The sequence below is a fragment of the Osmerus mordax genome, chromosome 10 (genome assembly GCF_038355195.1).
Source record: "Osmerus mordax isolate fOsmMor3 chromosome 10, fOsmMor3.pri, whole genome shotgun sequence".
Classification (NCBI taxonomy): Eukaryota; Metazoa; Chordata; class Actinopteri; order Osmeriformes; family Osmeridae; genus Osmerus; species Osmerus mordax.
Window position 1 is genome coordinate 15644332 of NC_090059.1, and position 24059 is coordinate 15668390.

The 24059-nt window shown below is 45.5% G+C and overlaps 1 protein-coding gene across 1 annotated transcript; it reads right to left on the reverse strand.

The window, feature by feature from the left end:
• Window positions 1-1746: 1746 nt before the first annotated feature.
• On the reverse strand, window positions 1747-18930 carry LOC136950787 (liprin-alpha-3-like). The gene is given in 31 exon segments (XM_067245257.1): window positions 1747-2627; window positions 2791-2859; window positions 3067-3229; window positions 3688-3756; window positions 3989-4164; window positions 4337-4434; window positions 4712-4887; window positions 5267-5293; window positions 5884-5946; window positions 6670-6870; window positions 7001-7082; window positions 7595-7691; window positions 8078-8226; window positions 8464-8603; window positions 9061-9307; window positions 9868-10061; window positions 10281-10425; window positions 10946-11025; window positions 12243-12305; window positions 12422-12553; window positions 12683-12766; window positions 13080-13214; window positions 13583-13676; window positions 14240-14292; window positions 14706-14798; window positions 15366-15494; window positions 15802-15969; window positions 16080-16244; window positions 16753-16854; window positions 18604-18787; window positions 18869-18930. Coding segments are annotated over 30 exon segments (3624 nt in total). The 3' UTR covers window positions 1747-2627; window positions 2791-2806.
• Between the last annotated feature and the right edge of the window lie 5129 nt (window positions 18931-24059).

Genomic DNA, 24059 nt, shown 5'->3' on the forward strand with positions numbered 1-24059 from the left:
AACCACAGCATTATATTGAAATAAAACATGCTTTTTTTGTTAGTGGTTTATCACCCCCTTCAAACATTACTTCACAGAAATTATATATAATGTCCAAAGACATACTGTCCAAGGACAGTTATTATTTTGGGTTTCAGTTCGTTCTTTGTCACAACCTTCATTCTTTGAAGGTTGGTGGGGAAACCCAAAACAGGTAGGCCGGAGTGGTCACTTCCACTGAAGAGTGATGCTTGTGATGTTTGTGTAATTTTGTTTTAGTGTGTGTGTGTGTGTGTGTGTGTGTCACTGCCCGTGTGTCAATCCACAGAATGTCCTGTATTAACAAAGCAGTGCTGTGTTTACTTGGCCCAGCTGTGTTGAGTTCTACAAGGAAACCGGATAACCCTTAAATGGAATTCGTTGGCACGTCAGGATGACACAAACATTGCATGAATCTTTGTTCATCGACGGACAAACGTGCAGTCACTCACTCTCATCTCAAAAACAGTGCGTCAAGTGTGTGAGCGTGTTTTCGAGAATGCGTTTGAGTGCATGTGAGAGTGTGTGTGTCGTTGTCCATCTCCACAGGAGCACAGATACAGTCATTTCTGAAAGTCAGGTGATCTCTCTACAGGTGGTCTGGAGAATATCAACTTGATACCCTTACCCTGACCCGAGTTGTTGCATGGCAACTGTCTTTGCAGTTTATAATACATCAACGGTGGTATTTGTGAGTGCACGACATCCCATAAAGATGTTCCTGCCCTGAGAAATCTTTCAGTGTCCAAATTCCCACTTTATACAATTAGCACTGACTCAATATAATCTCATAAGTGTGTGTGTATGTACGTACATTTGTATGCAAACTGTAGGCCAATCCCAGTTCATCCAAGACACTGATTTATTTTATACTCAGCCATTTATATACTTCATTGTGCAATTCAGTTCATTTAGTTTCAATCCCGAAACTATATTGGAGTATGAGGGTTGACGCACCAGTCCCCAAACAGCACATGACATTCTGCTCGTCACTGGTCCATGTCACACATAAAACGTGAGCGTGTTTCTGCAAAACTTTTGCTTTTTTTTTTTACTAGAACTGTATATAGTCTAAGTAGGTGATGACTCTATTGGGAAATTACAGAAATCCAAAATGTTGGATAATGTTGGATAATGAACAAGCATGGTTTAACGATTGGTATCTGACAAATCAGAAGCAATGTATTCGTGAACTTCAGTTCTGGCAAATAAACTTCAGTTCCAGCAAAGGACTTTCATTTGTTCCAGCAAACGACCTTTTATATTTGATGGGACGTGGAAGATACTTTATGGATGTTGTTCTAGATTTTCTGCCAAAACCCTTGAAGGCCTTAAGGAACCATCTGAAAAATGTGTGAAACATCTGTATTAAAAGTATGAGAAGTAGTTAGGCTTACAATTTGGTTAAACATATTTCTTCTTGGTAAAATAAATGAAATATTATTGTTGACATTCCTGTTACTATGGGAAAGGAAACACACAAGAAAAAATAATGATCACTGGTATTCCTGAGTCGCATTTTACAGATATTTTTTTAATTACAGCTTTTACAATCATTATTATTAGTATCATATTATATTCAATTATCATCACTACTCTTCATTATTCATATTAATTTAAATCATAACACAATTTGTTTTCAAAATGTACACATACAAGTAGCATATTGTAAATGTCCATCATTTGAAACGTATTTACTTTTCAACCTAAAACAAAATTACAGTCAGTCTTAACTAAGTATGAAATGAACAAACAGTTCAATACATACATACACACACACATACACACACACACACAACATACATACATAAGCAGTTATCATAAAAAATGATAAAAATAAAATACACACATTTTACAAACTCCTTACCCAAGCTTTCACATCATTAGATGATTGATATTACTCTCACTCTAAAATGGTTTGTTTTGGCATGCATATTAACACAAACGTTAATTCTCCGTTTTTTTTGTTTTTTTTTACAACATGGTTTTGTCATAATTCACTTCACTAATTGTCCATCTGTGTTACTGGAATTGTGCATCTCATTGTCTGTTATGGCTTACATAGTGCCTCCCTGTACTCCACTCCCATCCTCACCCTCCCCTGCTATCTACCACACCTCAGTTCTCAGCTTCCCAACACCTGCTTTGCTACTTCCATTTGATGAAAGACATCTCTCTCTCCACTGCTCAAGTCAAATAATCATTTACTATCCCAGGGAGATAGCATTATCTTGCTCTTAATGGACATTTCTCTTACTTTCAATGAGAAAAAAAAAAAAATGAAATATCAAGTGATTGTGTCAATATTGCCATCTCACACTCACAACTGAAGATTAACTCACAATGGGAAATGGAGTCACTTTCTACATCATCAAACAGCTTCATGCCACAACTGTGGACCAACACAGAGACAGAGAGAGAGAAAGAGAGAGTGACAGCCATTTACTCACTCTTATTATTATCATAATATTTTCAGAAAGTAATCTCTCACGGTCCTTGTGTCTTCAAGGGTTCCAATCTGAGGCCTGTTCTAGCATCCATATTTTATTCATCTTCTTTTTTTCTTAAATAAAAAACAGGATCGATCCTTTTTTAGGGGTGGAGGGGGACTGTAAAAGAGAATGTGACACAACTGAGTATAGCAACAGTATAATTCACCTCTGTATAAGTATTTTTGCCCTTTCCGTCTGTAAACATTGTGTTGAATGTGTCCCTGTAAACAGTGTGGGACTTCACTGTAAACATACACGCTTAGAAGGGCCTCTTACTCACCTGGTGTGCTTATCTTTTAGCAGGAATATGTTCTGACAGATGCGGCTTCACCCCGAGGACCAGTGTTGACTAAAACAGAGAGGAGATACACCAACCATTCAAACGGCAGGAATGACACCAAGCTACCAATGGAGGAACTGTGAAACCATGTGGATGAAAACAACCCCTAACAGACGCTGAACAACAAAGGAATTCGAATACGTTGGAATAAACTGTCTGTGGTCCAACGGGTAACCAGGAGAAACTGGGTGTGGATGAAAGGAAGAGGGTCCTCACCCTCGCTCTGGACCTTCCGCAGGGTGACGGAGGGGGTGGAGATGGCCGAGGCACGGAAGTTGGCGGGTAGTGTTTCCGAAGAATCCGAGGTGACTCCGCGGAGGTCCTTCTCTCTGAACATCTTTCTCCAGGAGGGGGATCTCGTGAAGGTCTTGGTGCCGTCCTGTTGGAGGAATGTGAACACATGGAAGATTAAACACAGACAGAGCATTCAAATCCTAAAGAGATCCACTGCAGGTTCCAGAAGCAAGGGAAGAGTCATTTCATTTCATTTAGCAGACGCTCTTATCCAGAGCGACTTACAGTAAGTACAGGGACATTCTCCCAGTGGCAAGTAGGGTGAAGTGCCTTTCCCATGAACACAATGTCATTTTTCACGGTCGGGGAATCGAACCGGCAACCTTCTGATTAATAGCCCGATTCCCTAACCGAAAATCTTAAAATTGGCAGGTTCTCATACAGTTGTGTTGCATTCTGTAGCAACTAGACAACTACAGTTTAACAGTATAAGAAGTTTTTGAAGTGTTAATAGTCTACCTTATAATCAATCTAAGTTCTCTGCTGATATGAGATATCAGACATTTTAATAACCTAAATAATCTCAACCAATACTAAACCTACTTCATCTGGCCTCCTTTCTGTTCCCATGGAGATGAGCGCATTGTATTCCTTCTCAAGGAGCTGCCGTGCCTGAGAGAGAGAGAGAGAGAGAGAGAGAAAGAGAGAGAGAGAGAGAGAGAGAGAGAGAGAGAGAGAGAGAGAGAGAGAGAGAGAGAGAGAGAGAGAGAGAGAGAGAGAGAGAGAGAGAAAGATAACAAATGCTTCACAGTAAAATCATGTTATATGTCCGTTTCTTCAGACTCGACAGGTAATTGAGTTAACGTCTCATCGGATTGGATGGTGAAAGCAGGAAGAGGAGTACCTGTGTGTTCGGATTGGGTATCTGGAGCAGCAGAGCTAGGTCGGTGTAGTCAAAGGTGTCGTCCAGGGCCAGAAGAGCTCCATGAACCCCACTCTCTGTCAGGTTGTCTGCAAACTCCTTCAGACCAATGGTCTGCACCCAACACATCACCCGCTCATTGGACCACACCATTACATCTGGGGGGGGAGGACACAGGCACTGAGGTCAACAGACATATTTAAAATCAGTGTGTGTGTTTGTGTGTGTTTGTGTGACTGTGCACACTACTATACACAAACCGAAGCCCTTAAAGAAAATACAAATAATAATAACAATTGATTGAATCCTAAAGATCTGTCAGGACCCCACCCTGGTTCTGATGCTGGCTCTCCTCCCTCCTCCTCTCCAGCTCCTTCCTGTCGTAGTTCAAGCGCTTCAAGCACATGATGCCATAATGCAGACTGACCCTGAGAGACAGGCAGAGCAACTTGTCAGAGATACGACCGGCAAAGCCCCCCCCCCACACACACACACACACACTGACATAGATACACTCACACACAGATACACACTCACAAGTACATCCAAACAAAATACTTTACTAATATGAAATAAAAATCCAGTAAATTGCATCAAAATACACTAGAAACACACAAAATACCCCCTAGCTGTTTAAGCTAGCATATTTCCGTTTCAACACATTCCATATGACTATGATTCTGAAGACTGTATCGTCCCAGATACCTGTGGAAGCTGTCCACCATTTTGAGCTGTCCTCTTAGCTCCTTCTTGGTGAGGTGGTCCAGCATGCGGGCGTCCACCAGGGACTCCATGAAGTAGGATCGGTACTGTGGCAGGCCCAGGCTGGGCAGCCACTCGTTACCCACCCACTCATGGTTCATGTCCCCGTAGGCCAGGATCTGGACGGAAAGATCAAAGAGAGGGATGCAGGTAGAGAGTAGTGTGTGTGTGTGTTGGGGAGGGGGGGATTGATGGGAAAACAAATGTGAAGAGGCATAAATTTTTTTTAACAAAAAACATTCTACAGCTATGAGCGAATCCTGTCATCTGGCAGATATTCGGCCTCCACTTGAAACTAAGAATAAACTAAAAGACAGACATAAATCATCTTTGCAACTGCTTGGATAGTAGAATGGTTTTCCTTTTATGGCAAAAGTTTATTCAATAGTTTTTCTTTAGTTGCTTTCCAAAGAAATGTACTTACTGTAAGTCGCTCTGGATAAGAGCGTCTGCAAAATGACTAAATGTAAATGTACTAGGAACTAAAAAACATCTTACCTGGTCCCAGCTAAATTCTTTCTGTTCCTTTTGGGTGAAGGGGAAAAGAGGAATAAGAGAGAAAGGAAGAGAGATGGAGGAATGGAAGGAGAGGGGACACGTTTTTTAGGATAAAAAGGAGTCAGAAGAGGTTCAGAGGGAACGCAAAAAAGAATAGAGGGAAGGAGAGAAGGAAGGAGAGAAGCAGGAATAGTTTGTTAGTGAATGAGAATTAGTTGGAGAAATGCTACGTTTAAATAGATTTGTAGGGAACAGTTGGGGAGAGATGCAGCCATATATGCCTAATCAGGAACAAAGAAAAAAGAGGAGAGTGAATCAACGTCATTTCATTTGAGTCCAGACCGACTGGTTCATTTCAAGCAAGTTGCTCGACCTGCAATCTATAATGGAACACAGTCTCCTCAGGGAATTCTGCTCTTTATGATAATCTAAAATCCAGTTGGATTGATTTTACTGTAAACTAGTATCTCTGTGGAATCTCAGTATGATTGCCTCTGATGAATTCACATTTACTGAGGGATACAAGTTTGGTGAAAGCTGGTCATCTAAACATGAGTTGTTCAAACGTATTTTTTAGAAACTTTGAGAAACAACAACAAGCCATGTTTGTGACTTACTGGTTTAGTTGCGGCAGTCAAGGACTCCATCTCTGCGTGAGTCATCCAGATGTTACTGGTGGACTGTCATTGGTATGGGAGAAAATTAAATATATACAGAACCTTACTATTTGCATTTTTACATTTCATAGTACACATGCAAGTATAAAAGCGGTTAAGTGTGTTTGAATTTGTTCCCTCGGTTTGAAGTGTTGGGTGGAAATGGGAGGGATATTCTGGGCACTCTCTCTCTTCTCTGTTGTGGATATGAGCCCTTGGTTGTTCACAATCTGTGCTTCATGTTTTGGCTACTCGCGATGTTTTTTGGCTATCTTGTTGTTATGATGAGTGACCTATGCACTTTTTAAAGCTCTCCCTTGGAAGTCGCTTTGGATAAAAGCGTCTGCTAAATGAATAAATGTAAATGAGCCCAGAAAGGACTGACTTCACTAATGTGTACTATATGTGTGCAGTAGGAGAAAGATCAGTCTGTGTGTCTGTCTGTGTCTGTCTGTCTGTGTCTGTCTGGGTCTGACTGGGTCTGTCTGGGTCTGTCTGGGTCTGTCTGGGTCTGTCTGTCTGGGTCTGTCTGGGTCTGTCTGGGTCTGTCTGGGTCTGTCTGGGTCTGTCTGTGTCTGTCTGTGTCTGTCTGTCTGGCAGAGTGACTTCTCCCACGAACACACCCTCTGACTTAAAAAGAGTGCTAGGTGTGCTCCTAGTTAAGCCTGAAACCGGTCCATGTTTATTAGCATGTCTGCGTGTGCGCGCGCGTGCTTGAGCGAGCGTGTCCACCAGAGCTCCACTCACAGAGCGGGTGCTGGCGGGGGCGGAGGGGCTGGTGAGGGACACCATCTCCTGGATGGCCAGGCGCAGCTTGAGGCGGTGCAGGGGGTTGCTGATGCCGATCTCTCTCTGGATCTCCGTGTCTGACAGGTTGGCCATGATGGCACCGCTCTTCACGTTGGCGCGGCAGGCCGCCACGTACCACGCGGGCATCCCCACCCACAGCTGGGAGGAGAGAGGGGACACGTGTTGGGGGACACGCACACGCTTGCATTTCAGAACACAAATCCATTTGTACGTTTCCAGTTCAGCGGAGGAGAGGAAAGGACTGGAGGAGATGGGAGAGTAGAGCTACCTCCAGCCAGGTGACCACGGTGGGCCCATCCCAGGAAGCGAAGGGGAGACCCTGGCGACAAGCTTCTTCAAGTAGGTCATGCCTGGGACAGACACAGAAACAACACTTAATATCAGAACAGAACTCAACTGCTGTATTCCACCTCACACTGCCCAATGTACAATGACCTTTACATGACATTACGCTCCGTATGACATAAGGCTCAGTTTAGATGACATTACGCTTCATATGACATAAGGCTCAGTTTAGATGACATTACGCTTCATATGACATAAGGCTCAGTTTAGATGACATTACGCTTCATATGACATAAGGCTCAGTTTAGATGACATTACGCTTCATATGACATAAGGCTCAGTTTAAATGACATTACGCTTCATATGACATAAGGCTCAGTTTAAATGACATTACGCTTCATATGACATAAGGCTCAGTTTAAATGACATTACGCTTCATATGACATAAGGCTCAGTTTAAATGACATTACGCTTCATATGACATAAGGCTCAGTCTCGTTTGCTTTTAATATGTCAAGAGTTCTCTGGTTGCCAGGAGACAGAGCAAAGCCGAAGGGTTTTGAAAAAGAGTTCTGACTTTTTCTTGCTGCGTCGATCCTTCTCCACGGTTCCTGTCCCCATCTTGGTCAGGCCCAGGGGGTCGGCAGAACCCAGGTCATCAGATGGCGTAGAGGCTGAGGGCGGAGGTCAAAGGTCAAGAATGATACCTGGTCTCTGACATCCTACATTACCGCTCCACATGACGTGTGTGAGTATGACGTCTTTTGGACATCCTTCCCAATCGCTCAAAGATCGTTCAAAGACAACCATACACTTCAAAATACATACAGGAATATTATACCACAATGAGTGGTTAAGTACAACTGACAAACGGTTGCCGGCTGAGCTACTGGAAGCTTGGTTTCCATTTTCCTCTCCTCTACTGAGTTTTTTGGGGAGTTTTTCCTTGTCTTCCTTGAGGGTTTAGGTTGGTTGAGGGGCAGTTCTATGGGTGTATGTGAAGCCCTCAGTGACATTGCTTGTAAAAAGGGCTATATGAATACATTTTGATTTGATTTACCCAGAGAGGCAGACTCCCGGCCAGGCCCTCCCATCCTGCCCTTCTCCTTCTTCCCAAACAGCCGACCAATGGAGGACTTGATACTCTTTTTCTTGCTGGCTTTGTGGAGAGAATCCTGACTACTGGTGGTGACACCATCAGCAGAAAGACTAGTATGAACAATCAACAACCAAACAGAGATAGCCAAACATCACTACAGCGCATCAAGGGACACGGTTTGGTCTACTGATTACTCACGGCCTGAAATCATTATCTCGACTTTAAAATAACTTCTAACAAAATAATGACATAAATGTTTTTCATACCTGAACTATTTTTGTGTATTTTAATGAAGCCAGACCCATTTCGAAAGACGTTTGGTCATTGTTTTAATAATTAAAGTGTACCTGCGGAATTCGCGGTGATCATCCAGCCCTGCTCCTGGGTGTGTGTGAGTCATTCTGTCCAATCGCAGAGCTCGAGGGACTGGGGGAGGGGTGGAATCAATCAGAGCCAAAGCCCTGCAGTCATCTCCCTCTTTGCTATTCTGTAACACCAATAAATATCCAGTTTAGCGCAGCAGAAACCTCTTTTTCTTGCTTTGTTGCTTTGTCTCTAATCACAAAAACAATCAATTGTGAAGGACTTCTTAGGATTTGACGCACTTCGGTGGGAGTGGCACATAGCTCCTCCAGACACCAACACAAACCAAACACTCACATTTTTTGTTGTCATTTTAGCATTTATCCAGAGCGACTTACAGTAAGTACAGGGACATTCCACCGAGGCAAGTAGGGTGAAGTGCCTTGCCCAAGGACACAACGTCATTTTTGCACGGCCGGAATCGAACCGGAAACCTTCAGATTACTAGCCAGATTCCCTAACCGCTCCCTAACCGCTAAGCCACCTGACTCCCTATCCCATCCCATCCTTAACCCACATACAGTATACTATCCACACACAGACAAGCACTACAGGAGAAGCATTCAGCTGTGTGGAGGTACCTGTCTGTCTGTTTCTCGAGCAGGGGAATGCGGCAGTCTGGGGGTGGAGTGTCCAGAGCTGGGGGGTGAGGGGGAGGCCAGGGTGGAGGAGGTGATGGAGGGGGTCATGTAGCCCCTCCCCAAGCTGTCTCGCCCCCCGCCCAGCGACGACGGTGGAAGAGGTGGGGCGTCCAGGGCCACGCTGCTGACCCGGCTCTCAATCTCCTCCGCCCTCAGCTCTGTGCTCTCCTTCTCCTCCTGTATCAGCCTGGGAGAGGAGAGGAGAGGGAGGAGAGCAGAGGGGAGGAGAGGGAGGAGAGGAGAGGAGGAGAGGACAGAGGAGAGGAGAGGAGAGGAGAGGGAGGAGAGAAGAGAAGATAAGGAGAGGAGAGAGGAGAGAAGAGGAGAGGGAGGAGAGAAGATAAGGAGAGGAGAGAAGAGGAGAGAAGAGGAGATGAGAGGGAGGAGGGAAGAGGCAGGAGAGGAGAGGAGAGAAGAAAAGGAGAAGAGGAGAGAAGAGGGGAGGAGAGGGAGGAGAGGAGAGAAGAGTAGAGGGGAGGAGACGGAGGAGAGGAGAGGGAAGAGGGGAAGAGACAGGAAAGGAAAAGAGAGGAAGTCAGGTTAGATAATTAAAATACAGACAGAAAGGAACTGAATCATCCATTGCAAACATGATGAACGATAATGACTCTATATACATGATATCTGAGTAATACACCTCCCCTCAAATGATTCTGAACTGTGAATTCAGTGTAATATCTAGACAAGTTGGTCCTGTTCCATCTCATATCCGCTTCGTCACCCTGAGGAGAAGACCTGGCCACATACTTGATCTCCTTGTTGATGGCTTCCAGCTGCTCCTGCAGCATGATGGCCAGGGTCTGGACGTCCGTCTGACCGCTGGGCGACAGCAGCTCCGAGCCAAACAAGGTCTCCCGGTCTTCCTCCTCGTCTGAGCAGCCCCCCTCCACGCCTCCCTCAAACCCTGGACCCATCATGGTGCCACTGTCCCACTCCCCGTACTGCGGCAAAAGGAGGGGGGAAGAGGGGAGGGGGGTACCATGTAACGAAGAGAGAGAAAAAGAAAAGGGAGAGAGTTGAAGACAGAAAGACAGCTACTTCTCTGAGAAACAACAACAACAAAGAAAGCTCTTTGGAAGGTCTTTCTGTCCTCTTTTCAAAACCGCCGGCAACAGCTGCAGGAGGCTGATAGGTGCCGGCTGATGAGGTCACACGCTCACCTTGTTGCTGTCATCCCTGGGGGGAGCCCATCGTCCGCGGTGGGCCCGGCGGACCACCACCCCGCCGGAGGAGTTGCCATAGCCGGCCGGGAGCGAGCCTCCTCCCTGGGGGTAGCGCAGCTCCGAGGCACTCCCTGGAAGAGATCTTCGAAAAAGGGTGGATGGCAGTGAGCTGACGCTGCCCGCCCTACAGAGTTTGTGAGATTCAAAACGGAAGCGCTTTGTCAAATCACATTTGTCCTGCTTACAGACAATGTAATGCCCCCCTCCCCCCTATTTCCTGAATCATCGGTGTGAGATTAAGAAAAATATGGAACGATTCAGTTATGACGCGTCACTCGTAATCTTTTCTCTTTCGGAAAACAAAGCACAAAAATACATGCATAACAATAAAAACATTTACATAATCTAAGAACATTTATCACTGTGGCCATAAGTGCAACAACTGTTGCTTTGATGTCAATAGTTACTTTACTCTCAAACGACTACATAAACAAATAAACAGAGAGATAAAGTACTGTGTTGGTGTGAAAACAGAGAGGGCATCCTCGGGCAGGGGCACACAGCATTACTTTCCCCTTGGGAATAACACAAATGTGTATTTATTTGGATAGTTGTATAGAATATATGTATATAAATACCCTTGCAGCTCCATGTTGGCTAACCTGGAGTAGCAGGAGCCTGGCCGGCCCCTCAGCTGGTCCAGCTCCAGCTGAATCCTCTCCAGCTCTGCTATGAGTTGGTCCTGGGGGGCACAGGGGGGGACACAGGGGCGGACACAGGGGGGGACACAGGGGCGGACACAGGGGGGGGCACAGGGGCGGACACAGGGGGGGGCACAGGGGCGGACACAGGGGCGGGCACAGGGGGGGGCACAGGGGCGGACACAGGGGGGGGCACAGGGGCGGACACAGGGGCGGGCACAGGGGGGGGCACAGGGGCGGACACAGGGGTGGGCACAGGGGGGGGCACAGGGGAAAACACAGGGGCGGGCACAGGGGCGGGCACAGGGGCGGACACAGGGGCGGGCACAGGGGCGGGCACAGGGGTGGGCACAGGGGGGGGCACAGGGGCGGACACAGGGGTGGGCACAGGGGGGGGCACAGGGGGGGGCACAGGGGCGAACACAGGGGCGGGCACAGGGGGGGGCACAGGGGCGGGCACAGGGGCGGGCACAGGGGCGGGCACAGGGGCGGGCACAGGGGCGGACACAGGGGGGGGCACAGGGGGGGGCACAGGGGCGGGCACAGGGATGGACATGTCTGGATGTTATATTCAAGCAAAGCAGCCTCCACATGTTTACATCAGACATGCTGAGTTATTTCCACCACACTTTATTTCTAAATCAAGCATGAGATCATGATAATAAGTGAATAACTGAACTCCACTATTGCGTTTGTGTGTTTTGTTTTGTCTGCTGATGTATTGTATTTAGCCTTCCCAACTTTCAGACATGGATCAGTGCTTTTACATCAGTGACACTTCAGTGCATAGGAGCATGTTTTGGTCTTGCTTGTGACACACAATAAGTTTCAGTGGGACGTGCTCTAATATTACTATGAACAAGGAGCCAATCTCAAATCCTTGTGTTTATCTACAAATATGAAAAACAAAGATGTATTTGCTTATAAGTAGTAGAGTAGACATTTTATTAATTTAGTGTTTATCCAAAGCGAAACCGTAGAGTGTGTACACCACGATGCTGGCATAAGAAGGCCATACGATCACGATGCTGCTAATACTGAATATTGCTATTGTTACTGTTACGTGTATTGATTGTGCTAAGGTTTACACAGGGGTTATTTATGGGGAGTTTATTGGAGGCATATTGCACAGTTTGTATTGCACTTTTTATGTCAAACTATGCAGTGTTTCGAATGCTCTAAACAGAATTTCGTTGTTTTCTATGACAATAACAAATAAATACATTGAACATTGAACATACGACAGGTGCTTCTTTACCTTGTTCGCAAGAAGATCATCTTGAATTTTCTTCATGTTAGATAACTCCTCTGACAGGGAGTTCTAGAGGGCGATGAAACAACGAGCTGTTCACACAATGCAATCACTTCATAAGTACTAACTAATTACTGTTTGCATCACTACCTGTCTTATATGGCAGTCAGCTTCATCTTTCCTACCTTCTCCTCCAGAGCAGCCATTCTCTCTTTCAGGTGGAGCTGCAGCCTCTCATTTGACTCAGACAGTAGCTTATCCACCGTGTCTGAAAGGCGTTTGTTGTGTTCGTCATTCATTTTCTCTCTCTGTCTTGCCTATAAAGAAGAAAGGAAGAATCAGGGTAAAGGCTTACGAGTAAATTGACAAAACATAGAGAAGATTGGTTTTATATTGTCTAAAATGGCAGGCGCTGAATTATGCAGAGGGGAAGATGGCTCCATTACTCTCTGTAGCTCCTGGTTTTTCTCCTCCAGTTGTGCCTCCATTTGCCTCAAACGCTCCTCAAAGTTTCCATGGCGTTCCTCAGCCTACATAAGCAGGGGGGAGAGAGATGAAGAAAAGGGGAGTAGGGTAGGGAGACGGAGAAGAGAGAAAGGGGAGAGAAAGAGACAGGAGGGAAAAGAGAGATGAATAAGTTCAAAGGAAACAGAGAAGAAAGAGTGAGAGTAGGTGAGAGAGTCAAAGAGAGAGAGAGAGAGAGACAGAAAAGATGATTACACAGAGATGGACGGAGGGGGGGGGGGGGGAGTCTGATAGGTACTGAGCTGGACCACTCAGTTGAGATGTGTGATCTCCATAGTGGTGTCCCAGGTCGCCACGGTGACCTCAGTGGCAGTTTACCTTGTTGAGTGCAGCCACTCTCTGTGCCAGCTGGGCCTCCACCTCTGGCAGGGTCTCTGCCCTCTGCAGGGTCTGCTGCAGCTTCTGTTTAGCATCGTCCAGGCGCTCCTGGAGCTGACGGTTCTTCTCTTCGCTCTGCACACACATACACACACACGCACACATATGTATTTTAAAAGAAGAACCCTTGTCTGAGAGCTCTTGTGTCTCCTGGTAACAATGCCGATGGCACTAACACAGCTGTCAGTTGCTGCCATCATTGGTAACCCTGCTAATAGTGCTAATACTTCAAATGCTGATAAAATTACTAATGCTACAAACCCTAGTAATGCTCTTAGTGCTAATACCACAAACAAAGCTAATATAAGGCTACTGCTGTGTCTCACAGATGTTTGGATTTGCAGGTTAATCTGGTTTTGGATGAACATCTTTTTTGTTTTTGTAATCAATCAAAATCATGTAACATGGAAGCTAATCATTATGTTCGTGGGCCAACGACTCACCTGTCTGTGTAGTGACTCCTTGCTAGCGAGCTCATTCTCCAGCTTGTCTTTTATATCGTGCAAAGACGTGGCTTCTCTCTGAGCACTGAGGTACCTGTTTCCAACATGGACAAAATGTTTTGGTCATTTCGGGGACACATATTAAACCCAATACAATATATTGCCTCTGCTGGCTTTTAGAGATAGCACTAAACTAACAACACATTTCTAAATCCTAATGTACACACTAATCGAAATGATTGCTTAATCTAGGCCTAGGTAAGGACAGTCTTCCAGACATAGATTAGTCTTAATCCCAGACTAAGAGCATCAGAAGATACTCTCTATTAGTCATTAATTTACATCCAACCCCTAGTACAAACACTGTCAGGCCCTCAGACTAGGGCAATACAAAACTGTTCGCACAGAAAGGAAACCTGGGAAACAGGAAGTGTTTTCACACCTGTGTGGCACATTTGCATATTTACATTTACATTACATTTACATTTAGTCATTTAGCAGACGCTCTTATCCAGAGCGACTTACAGTAAGTACATATAACAAGCGTAGCCACATACAGGGGTTTAGCATGAGAGTTGGCGGGGTAGTGGCATGTGAGAAATCCTCCTAGCATGTGTTAAGACCACAGTCGAGCCTGATGAGCACCCAAATATTTACCTGCGTTCTAGTGTGGTGATCCTCTCCTCCATGTCCTCTCGTTGACACAAGGCCTTCAATCACAGAAGACATTTTGTGGTGAATGATGGTGAGGCCTTGATCCTTTGCTCATTATAGTAAAACAATTATATATATTGTACATATACAGTATGTCATCATTTTTTTAATGTTTTTTTATTTTTATTTTTTTTTACTCAAAATTACACAGGACACATGTTTATTTGGGGTCGAAGGCTAGGCAAAACCCTAACCCTAACCCTAAAAACAGGGTTATCTGTGATCCTAATCCTAACCGTGCTACCAAACCTCACCCTCTTTCCGTTTTAGGATGACAGTTGGGGCTAGCCGTAACTCTAACCACAAAGATCCTAACCCTGTGTGTGTGTATAGTAGAGTTTGTGTAGCAGGGGGGGTCAAGATGAGCCCATTGGAAGGCCTTGCCCAGGAACAGACTGGCACAACAGACCTCCTTCACGTCCCTCTGGAGCTTCTGATTGGCTTCCTCCGACTTCGTCACCTCCCTCCTAGCGGCTGCAAGCTGTTCCTCTATTTCCCCCACCTGACGTGAAACACAGACGACATCGCAACACAACGGTTTAGAATGATGACCGTTTAGGTTCGGACTACATTTTGGCAACTGGTGTGATAGTTTGTTGTGTTCAAATTAAAATGGGGTAATTGACTTTACATTAAACATCCTTGTGCTACTGTTTATGGAGGCCTGCGTTTGACTCAGCAGCTGCAATACTCTAACTGTCCACAAGAGGGACAAGGGGAAATGAGTTCCACCAGTCTCTCAGCCCCTGCCCATAGAAGTACTGTTCTCGTCCATAGGGTGCGGGCTTGTCACACGGAACGCTGGTTGCTTCTTGTATGGTAGATTATGTGTGAAACTGGGGCAGCTGACCTGTGTTACTTTTGGAACTTCTCCATTTCTGCCTTTTTCTGTCTGACTCTGAGTGTCTCATGACATGTTCTGTCTCTCCTCTTCTCCGTTTCCCCCCAGCTCTCGATTCAGTTATTCATCTAAATCTACTCTCTCTCTCTCTCTCTCTCTCTCTTTCTCTCTCTCTCTCTCTGTCTCCCTCTCTCTCGCTCTGTCTCCCTCTCTCTATCTCTCACTCACCTGTCGACACATGAGGGCCAGTCTCTCTTTCAGCTGAGAGAGCTCTGCTCTCTGTCGCTCGATCTCTCCTTCTCTCTGCCTGTCGATCTCTCCCTCATCCAGGCCGGAGGAGGGGCCATTGGGTAGACGCTAATGTGATGAGGGGGATGAAGGGTAGAAGAAATGGGAGCAATGGAGAAAGAAACATAAGTCAAAACCAGAATGAGAAGACAGGCGGGTGTAAACATAAAACACAATGAAATGTCCTTTATAGAGCACGTTTAGACACCATGATACCCATATAAGTACGCTAGTGACTTTGGGACTCTAACACACACAACACTGGAACCGGCATGCATAAAACCCTCCCTTACATCTTTCCCGCTGTCCAACCCTTGCTGTCGTCTTTTAATTTGGTCTCTTAAAGAGATTACCTGTGAGAAACACACATGGAAACAACTGAATGAAGCCTGGTCCTCGGCTAGATACATGAAGCAGAGGCATGTCTACTGTGGACAGCCATGGTGGTGGGGGACTGTTTGGCTTGTACCTCTTGTGAAGACGATGCCAGCTGATCCTCTAACATGGACACCCTCTCCAAGGCCACGCGAAGCCTTTCCCGGACCTGAAGACACGGAGCAAGCGTTACCCTCTCTGGACGTTAGCTCGTTCGCTACACCGGTTAGAGCACAGTTGTGAAAGAGCCAAAATGGCTGCCGCCAGCCAGTTGCCCACCTTCTCGTCCAGAGCCTTGTGGTGCTCAAACAGAGACTTGAGGGCCTTGAGGACCTCCACCTCGCTGGACACCCCTGCAGGAGACTGGGTCTGTCGCTTCACCACCGTCATCCTCAGGCTACGCTCGTGTCGAGACACTAGGCACTCCAGGTGCTCCAGCAACAACTGTGGAAGAGAGAAAGAAAGGTTGAAAGAGAGACAGAAAGGTTGAAAGAGAGACAGAAAGGTTGAAAGAGAGACAGAAGGAGAGAGGGAGCGAGACGGAGAGAGAGTGTAAGGTTGAAAGAGAGACGGAAATAGAGAGGTTAAGTGAGGATGAGAAATGAAGAAAAAGGAGATTGGAAGAATGGAAGTAGGGGAAATAGAGGATGAAACAGAAAGTGATGGATTGCAGGTGGAAGAGAGAAAAGAGGAAAGGGAGGGAGGGCAGATGCAGGGCGATTCATAGGCAGAAGAAAGAGGGGGAAGGAGCAGAGAAAGAATTAGATGAATAGAGAGGCATGCAGATAAGATGCAAAGGGGTAGGAGATATAGTGGAGGAGTAAAGTAGGGTCAGGAAGAGAAGAATGTTTTAGACAAAGTGAGGAAAGGAGAAATATGGAGGGAACAGGAAGTATTCCCACGTCATCGTGAGAAAGAAAAAAAACAAAAACATGGCCGATCGACGTCTTACACGCGTGTTGTTCCTCTCCGCCTTAAGCTCAGCGATCTCCTCCTCCCTCTCTAGGAGCTGCTCCCGGCAAACATTCAGCTCCTTAGTCAGCACGGCAAACTCCTGTAGAACACAGCAGACGTGTTCAGCAGCATTATGAACAACCTGTTCTGATGTGCCCCAACGTGTCTTCAAAGGGACTTGGCCGTGTGCTCGGAGAACCGAGGCAGGCTCTGTCTGGGCCGGGGACCTCGTCTCATCCCAGCACACAGTCCCGCTCAGAAGCGTGACCAAACACACACTCGCTCAGATACAGAGAACACACCTCACTTGTACAAAAAACACTGCTCTGTCTCAGATACAGAGAACACACCTCACTTGTACAAAAAAAACACACAGAAAAGGCAACTCGCACACAAAACACAGACTGACACACACAGCAAATGTCCCCTCGCGATGCTGTAAATGTGTATGGGAGACTAGGGGAACGTAAACATGCGTCGTCAACCAGGCCGTGGACCCACACAGTCTACTCAGTCATTCTCAAGCTCAGCCTCCTCTGTAAACTGGCAGGCATGGATTACATCACTCTGTTACACAATGATACTGCACTGGAATGCACAAGAGAGGCAAGAAACGCAGCACCAATATGTCATTTACAACCCTTTAGGGAGTACACCCCCCAACCTCCAAACTGCTCTTCAGGGCTTTTTGAAAATCCCCTCCAGGTTTAATACGGTAAACACCCCACTGCTACAGAACCCAGACAGTGCTCGTTCAGTCGTTTCCCATGCCTCCTACAGAGAAAACATCATAGGGTTTTTGTAGGGCCATGTGTGGCACCTTCTCGGGCTTAAAAAGACTACAACTACCACATCTGACACCGTTCAGGCCAGACACCATAAGCAGGTATCCTAAACAAATGATGCTCGACAGAGAGAGGTAGGAGCAGAGATGGGAGAGGGAGAGAGGAGGCAGGAGGACGGTGGAGGGATATCCAGATGGTGACACAGTGGGTACACTGGCTCCGAGCCTTCTGGGATTGTTTCTTGTTTGGATAGGGGTCAGCTCAGTTGGCGTCTCATGTTTTCTTATCATTAAGTTTTTTTTATTTCATCTCCCACACGATCGCCATGGCCATCGGGCGGCGTTCAGTCGACTGCAATCGTGAAAGGCTTCCTCCGCACTCTACTGTAGCATGCAACCATATGGGCTTTAACATGGATATGTGTGACAGGTTGGTATATGTACCAATTCCATAATTAGACTGTAATATTCCACTGCGGTTCAGTAAACAAATACATGCATGACATGACTCTATGTAAGGGTGAATTACGTTCATTAACAGTTACGTTGCACAATTTAAAAGAGACACAGTATACTATGTCACTCTCAAGCATTTAGGTCGTTATAGAAACATTTTTATTCATTTAGCAGACGCTTTTATCCAAACACTACAGCTAACTGAAACAACTAATTTATTCCCTTCCTACTAGGAGTTGGACAAAAAGCACAAAGAAAATGCTGAGCTGTGAAGCAGAAAAACTAAAGGATACACAAGCACAAATCCTCCCATCTCATCTGTAAGCACAATATGAATGCAGATACAGGATTCTGTAGACGCAGTGTTGACGTCCCATCTATACTAGTCACTGTGCTGTAAAGGTTGCTATAAATGTGTCAGTACTGTACTTTTCCTGACCCTTAGCTTAGTCACTCTCGCTGTCTCTCTCTTTATTTCTCTCAGTCTCTCTCTATATGCATGCATACATACTGCATAAGCACACATAAACACACTCACACTCTCACACACACACACTCTCACACACACACACTCTCACACACACACTAGGGGCCGTTTGGGGGTCATACCTGTGGCAGGGCGATGGAGAGCTGTCTCGAGAGGGAGTCCTTCTCGTGGCCTAGCTCGCGGAGCCGAAGCTGAGCCGTGCCCAGGCAGTCCTGGGTCTCCCTCAGGCTCTCCAGCAGCCGCTCCCTCTCCGTCAGCATGTTCACCATCAGGGACTCCAGGTTCCCCGTGCTGCCCCCTTCGTCCCCTCCGCTCCTGGACTCCCTGCCGCCGTAGCCCCCTCCTCCCATGGCACCCCCGGGCCCTCCGACCCCGGCCGGAGAGGATGGGCCCCCACCCGTGCCACCACGCCCGTCCTCCGAAATGGTGGGCATCACCTCGCACATCATCATGAGATCGGAGTGTGTGTAACGAGGGTCCAAGAGAAAGCTGATAATCCCAGGATGTGTGTGTGTGTGTAATAGGTTTGTCTGTGTGTCCTGAGTTTTTCTTCAGTTCAGGTGTGTTGGTGTTTGTGTGTGTGTATAACTACCTTTTGATAATATGTCTCTCACCTCACTTGTGAGTGGTGCTTTGTGTACGCCTGTCTCATTTCTGACAGAAATGACGATGTATCAAATATAAATCTTTGTATTTTTTTGCTTTTAAATACAGCATTCCTTATTGTTCCTTATTTCATATGATCTAACTTGTCTTCTTAAAACCAACAAACAGCCCACAAAAAGCTAATAGTGCACTATGTCTTCCTGCACTTCCTTACTGTGCATCAACCTGGATGACTAACAGGAAGTAAATATGCGCTTTTCTGTCCAAAGAGGAAGATGCAACTATTTATCTGGGGCCAACTGGCCTGTGGTTGTCTGGGATTGGTTGAGGGTGAGGAAGGGGAGGGGCCCGAGGGAAGGGAGAGGAGGCAGGCCTCCTATCTGGGTCCACTGGTCGGGTCGTCACAGCACCGGGAGCGCTGACTGAAAGAGAGACGAAGCGATGTTAGATCCACTCCAGTAGACACTACTGTACATACAGTTGGAGAGAGGGAGGAGCAAGCCAGCGCTAGCAAACGCTAGGAAACAAAAGCCCAGGACAGGGGAATACCGTCAGTGTTGAGGAGAAGGAGCAGGACCCACGTGACTGACATAGCACTATCTCACACAGAAGAAAGGAATAGCATGTAAATCGTTGGGCAAAACGGTAGCACTGTCACACAGTAATGATACCAAACAACACTGTGACACATTTACAACCATAGTCGTGTGTGAATGTCTTATGTACAAATCTCTTATAACTGTAATAAGGTTTCAAATATATCAAACTGGTCAGATGTCTTGATGTCCATTATACCTTTACTATAGATTTTATATTACTTATTATTGTCTGGTATTATCAAGGTATTGAAATGGAGTAGAGCATTTTCTCTTTAGCTGAAAGGTCCAAAAGGTCACCCAATTGTCCTGCATCTATTAACCAAGAACACAACCTTTCCACTGTCTCCATCCAGGACAAATGTGTTCCCAATCTACCCCATCCTCTTCTGTAGCACCTGTCCAGTACAAACCCTAAACACGGGCATCTGTGTTCAATCCCCACACTTGTTAGTTATATGCCGTTTTGTGGAAAGGCGAGGATTAGGAAGTGGTAACAGGAGCAGATAGTGAAATGAGAAACACAAAGCACATACATTGCACATGCAGGGATGAGGTAGGCACCGCGACATCAGTCAGTTTTAACTAGAATCATCCCATTTATCCGCACCTTTGAGGTAGTAAAACGCCAGACTGGTCCTCTGTCACACATCAGTGCCGGCAGCAAACACACTGATGAAAACCCAGCCTGTCAATCAATGTGAATGCAAAACTACACCATGGATACACAGAAGCTGCTCAGCATAGCAAAAATATGACATCCTTTTACTGTGGAACCCAGGCCCAACCCTAACTATACGGACTACGGTCCGGACCAAATCCCATCCTTCAGATAGGACCCAGTCCCTCTCTTTAAACACAAAATAGTGGCAAATCCTAACCCTATACCCAACGTTGCAACTGCCTCTCTCCAAAGCTGATATTGTACATGCAAACCTACAGTGCAGTGAGTTATTACAACACATGGCCCTTGCAGGAATTAAACCAGAATCCTTAGCAATGGACTTGATGTGCTTGTGCCTGGCTGTACAGTGAAATACTGACCGTTTTCATCTGACTAGTCCTGTCAGGTGGAGATGACTACATTTAGACATTTAGTCATTTTAGCAGACGCTCTTATCCAGAGCGACTTACAGTAAGTACAGGGACATTCCCCCGAGGCAAGCAGGGTGAAGTGCCTTGCCCAAGGACACAACGTCAGTTGGCATGACCGGGAATCGAACTGGCAACCTTCGGATTACTAGCCCGACTCCCTAACCGCTCAGCCACCTGACTATGTCTAGTCCGACAGACAAACCTGGAGCGACATGAGGGGTTAAACCAATAAAGACCCGCTATTTGTAGGCCTACGTCAGTGGAGGGCTGAATGAAAAACCTATACATTAACCCTATACATTATTCCGTTACATAAAAAGAGCATACAAAACGAGGCTCTTTTCATGCTTATCTTTCAGGCTGCATTTAAGCGGTATAGACTATTTTATAAGGCATTGCATTGATTAGCCTAGCCTACAACAGCATTTTGACAACAGTGATATACTAGACACTGGAAAATATATTTGGGACTATTAAGATGATTACTGTCTGTAACTACCACAACTATCATCCTCGTGATCTGAACCCACATCCGTTAGCCCTCTTATTGCTGTCATAGTTATTACCTGCCCATACAGCAAGCTAGCCTAGCTCCTGGTTGACAACAACAATTAGGACAGGGTCCTCAATGTGCAAAAAACGAAAATAGCGTCGACAATGTATTAATTCAGAAACAAACCCGCCGAGAGAAAGGAAGAAACAGAGAGAGAGAGGCGAAGCTGCAAACATAGCCGTTCACCAGACATTGGGGCGGGGAGTGTGGCTGCGGGCTCTCTACTGTCGAGTATGAAATAAATTGGGGTTCGAGCGGGTTCAGCGTTAATTTCTCTAATACGTTACCAACAAAACAGCAATATGCCATTAGGTAGGCTATAATATGTGTAATGACCGTCAGGGCGGAGGTTTGAAGCTAACATTAAATATTGTCTTTGCACACCACAAAACCATGTCTCAAAGCACCGAAAGCGTCATTAGAATCAATATCTGATAGCTGGGTAGACAGAATGCAGGAAACGAAACACGCATCATTAGTATGTCCATAAGATCTAGGCTACTATTCAAATTAAAATATAAGCTACCTCCAGGCCTGAATCCATGGAGGAAAAAGAACACTCGATAAAACACACACACACACACACACATACCCACACTTCAGCCATTCAGCCCTCCGCTACATTCTTATTAACAGTGCAAATATACCGCGCGCTGATGTGTTGCGGTGGTCTCTCCATCTTTTCAAAAAAATCACTGAAACGTTCAAGAAAGCATCTGAGAGGGAAGCTAATTCGAACGTTAACTCATATCATGGCTTAGCCAATAATCTGTTAGGCTATGGAGAAACGCACATTAGAAAGCTATGATCCAATAATGCACACGTTTTCTATATGTGGGCCTGCATCAGCCTACCATTATGTGAAATAGAACTGCAAATGAGGAATGTGTTAAACTCAATGGCCCAGAAGACGCGATATGCAGAACGAGACACATGACAGTTGATTAGGGTGAGAAAAAAAAGAAAGAAAAAAAGAAAATCTTAACAGGCGATAGCCGTGCGGTCTCAATAATCTAGGCTGTGCGTATGTACATGTTAATGTTTCAGAACCTCCCCCCCCCCCCCCATCTCTCTCTATCTCTCTCTGTCTCTCTCTCTCTCTCTAGGTATCACCTCACCTAACTGTATGCAAACGGGAACGAGCGCGCGCGCCCTAAATAAATCGTGGTATGTGTTGCTAACGCACCTGTCAATACATTGACATACCGAGCGTTGCATCCTTTATGTTATTTCATTACATCCCTGCAAACCACTGTATCACCTCTATCCTTGATAACACTACATACGTGACAAATACACGGTTATGCACTAACTAACAACATTTACGCACGCATTTGCACGGTACCATTAAGACATGAATGTTTCCTCGTTTCATGCCGTAAAAATTGGGTTGCAAGGGGCGGTGGAAGTCCCATCCTTACCATAGTCATCGCGCGGAGCCCATATTGTCCTAATCTACCGTTAGATATTTCTTGGGTCCATCTCCGCGTATTTCGCTTCGGTGCCCCAGTGCTTTATAAAAACCCGGATATATGTTTCCCCCCTGTCTCTTTCCTTTCCACATGTAAACGGCATAAGGGAGCGGGGAGCGACGCTACACCACCTCACCATAACCCCCCCCTCAGCCGGATTGGAAGGTAATGGGTCTTAAAGAAACATTCTCTCAGCATTCTCCGCATCTCTCTGTGATTTACGCACACACACACAACCATACACACACAAACGCACACTTAAACAACCACACACACGCACACACACACACACACACACAAGCCAATCAAAGACCTGATTAATTATACAGTAAATGAGATAAATACAGGTGCACACTTATGGACATAGGTTTTACTATAACCACCAACATATGTAACCCCATCAAGTAATATTTTTATTTACAACCATAAACATGATTTTGTCTGTTTAATTAGTGTCTCCAATATGCTCATGTCATATCATGTATTTGCATGTGGTATGTAACAATTCATATTTCATCCTTGGGTTTCTTGGGTGGTAACACATTGGATAAAACTGTAAATTCTGGCACAAACCTATTGATGTTAACCCAGTTAACTTACGATATAAGAGCCTGTGCTCCAACCTTTTTAAGTCTAGTTATCAGTCTGTTTTGGTAGATTTGGAAGAACAATTATTTTTGTGTTGTTCTTTTTTGTGAAATATTATCTGCATTGTATGTCTGACCAAAACATAATCTAGTCATGAGAAATAACATTTTTTACCAGGTATGCCTAGCAATCAAGTGAATTCTGTGATCATAAACGTCTTGACTTTTTGACGTTTTATTTTGTATCTCACTGATTATTCCTTCAGAGAAGCGTTAGGACAGACATGCAATATAATTTAGCTAATTAACACAGGTAATAATGGGTAAATAAAAGTAAACCTAAATCGGCTTGAGTTGGCCCCTATAAACATAAGCTAGCGCTGTTTCTAGGAGAGAGTGCCTGGGAAAAGGTGATGTAATGTGTTCTCAGACAATGATGTCATCGACTGAGACACGGCAAGGATTTAAAGTGACAAAGGCGTTTTTCAAAGCTCCGTGTAGTTTTGCATCAGCCTTGGTCAGAGAAGAGTTAAGTCGAGAGTGTGATATTGGAGTCGTGGAAGCATCTTCAGGGAGTAGAGAACGCTATTGATAAAAATGGGAGCAAATATAAATGAGATGCAGACACATCATATTCATAAACTTTGAATATCAGTAATACAAAGAGAA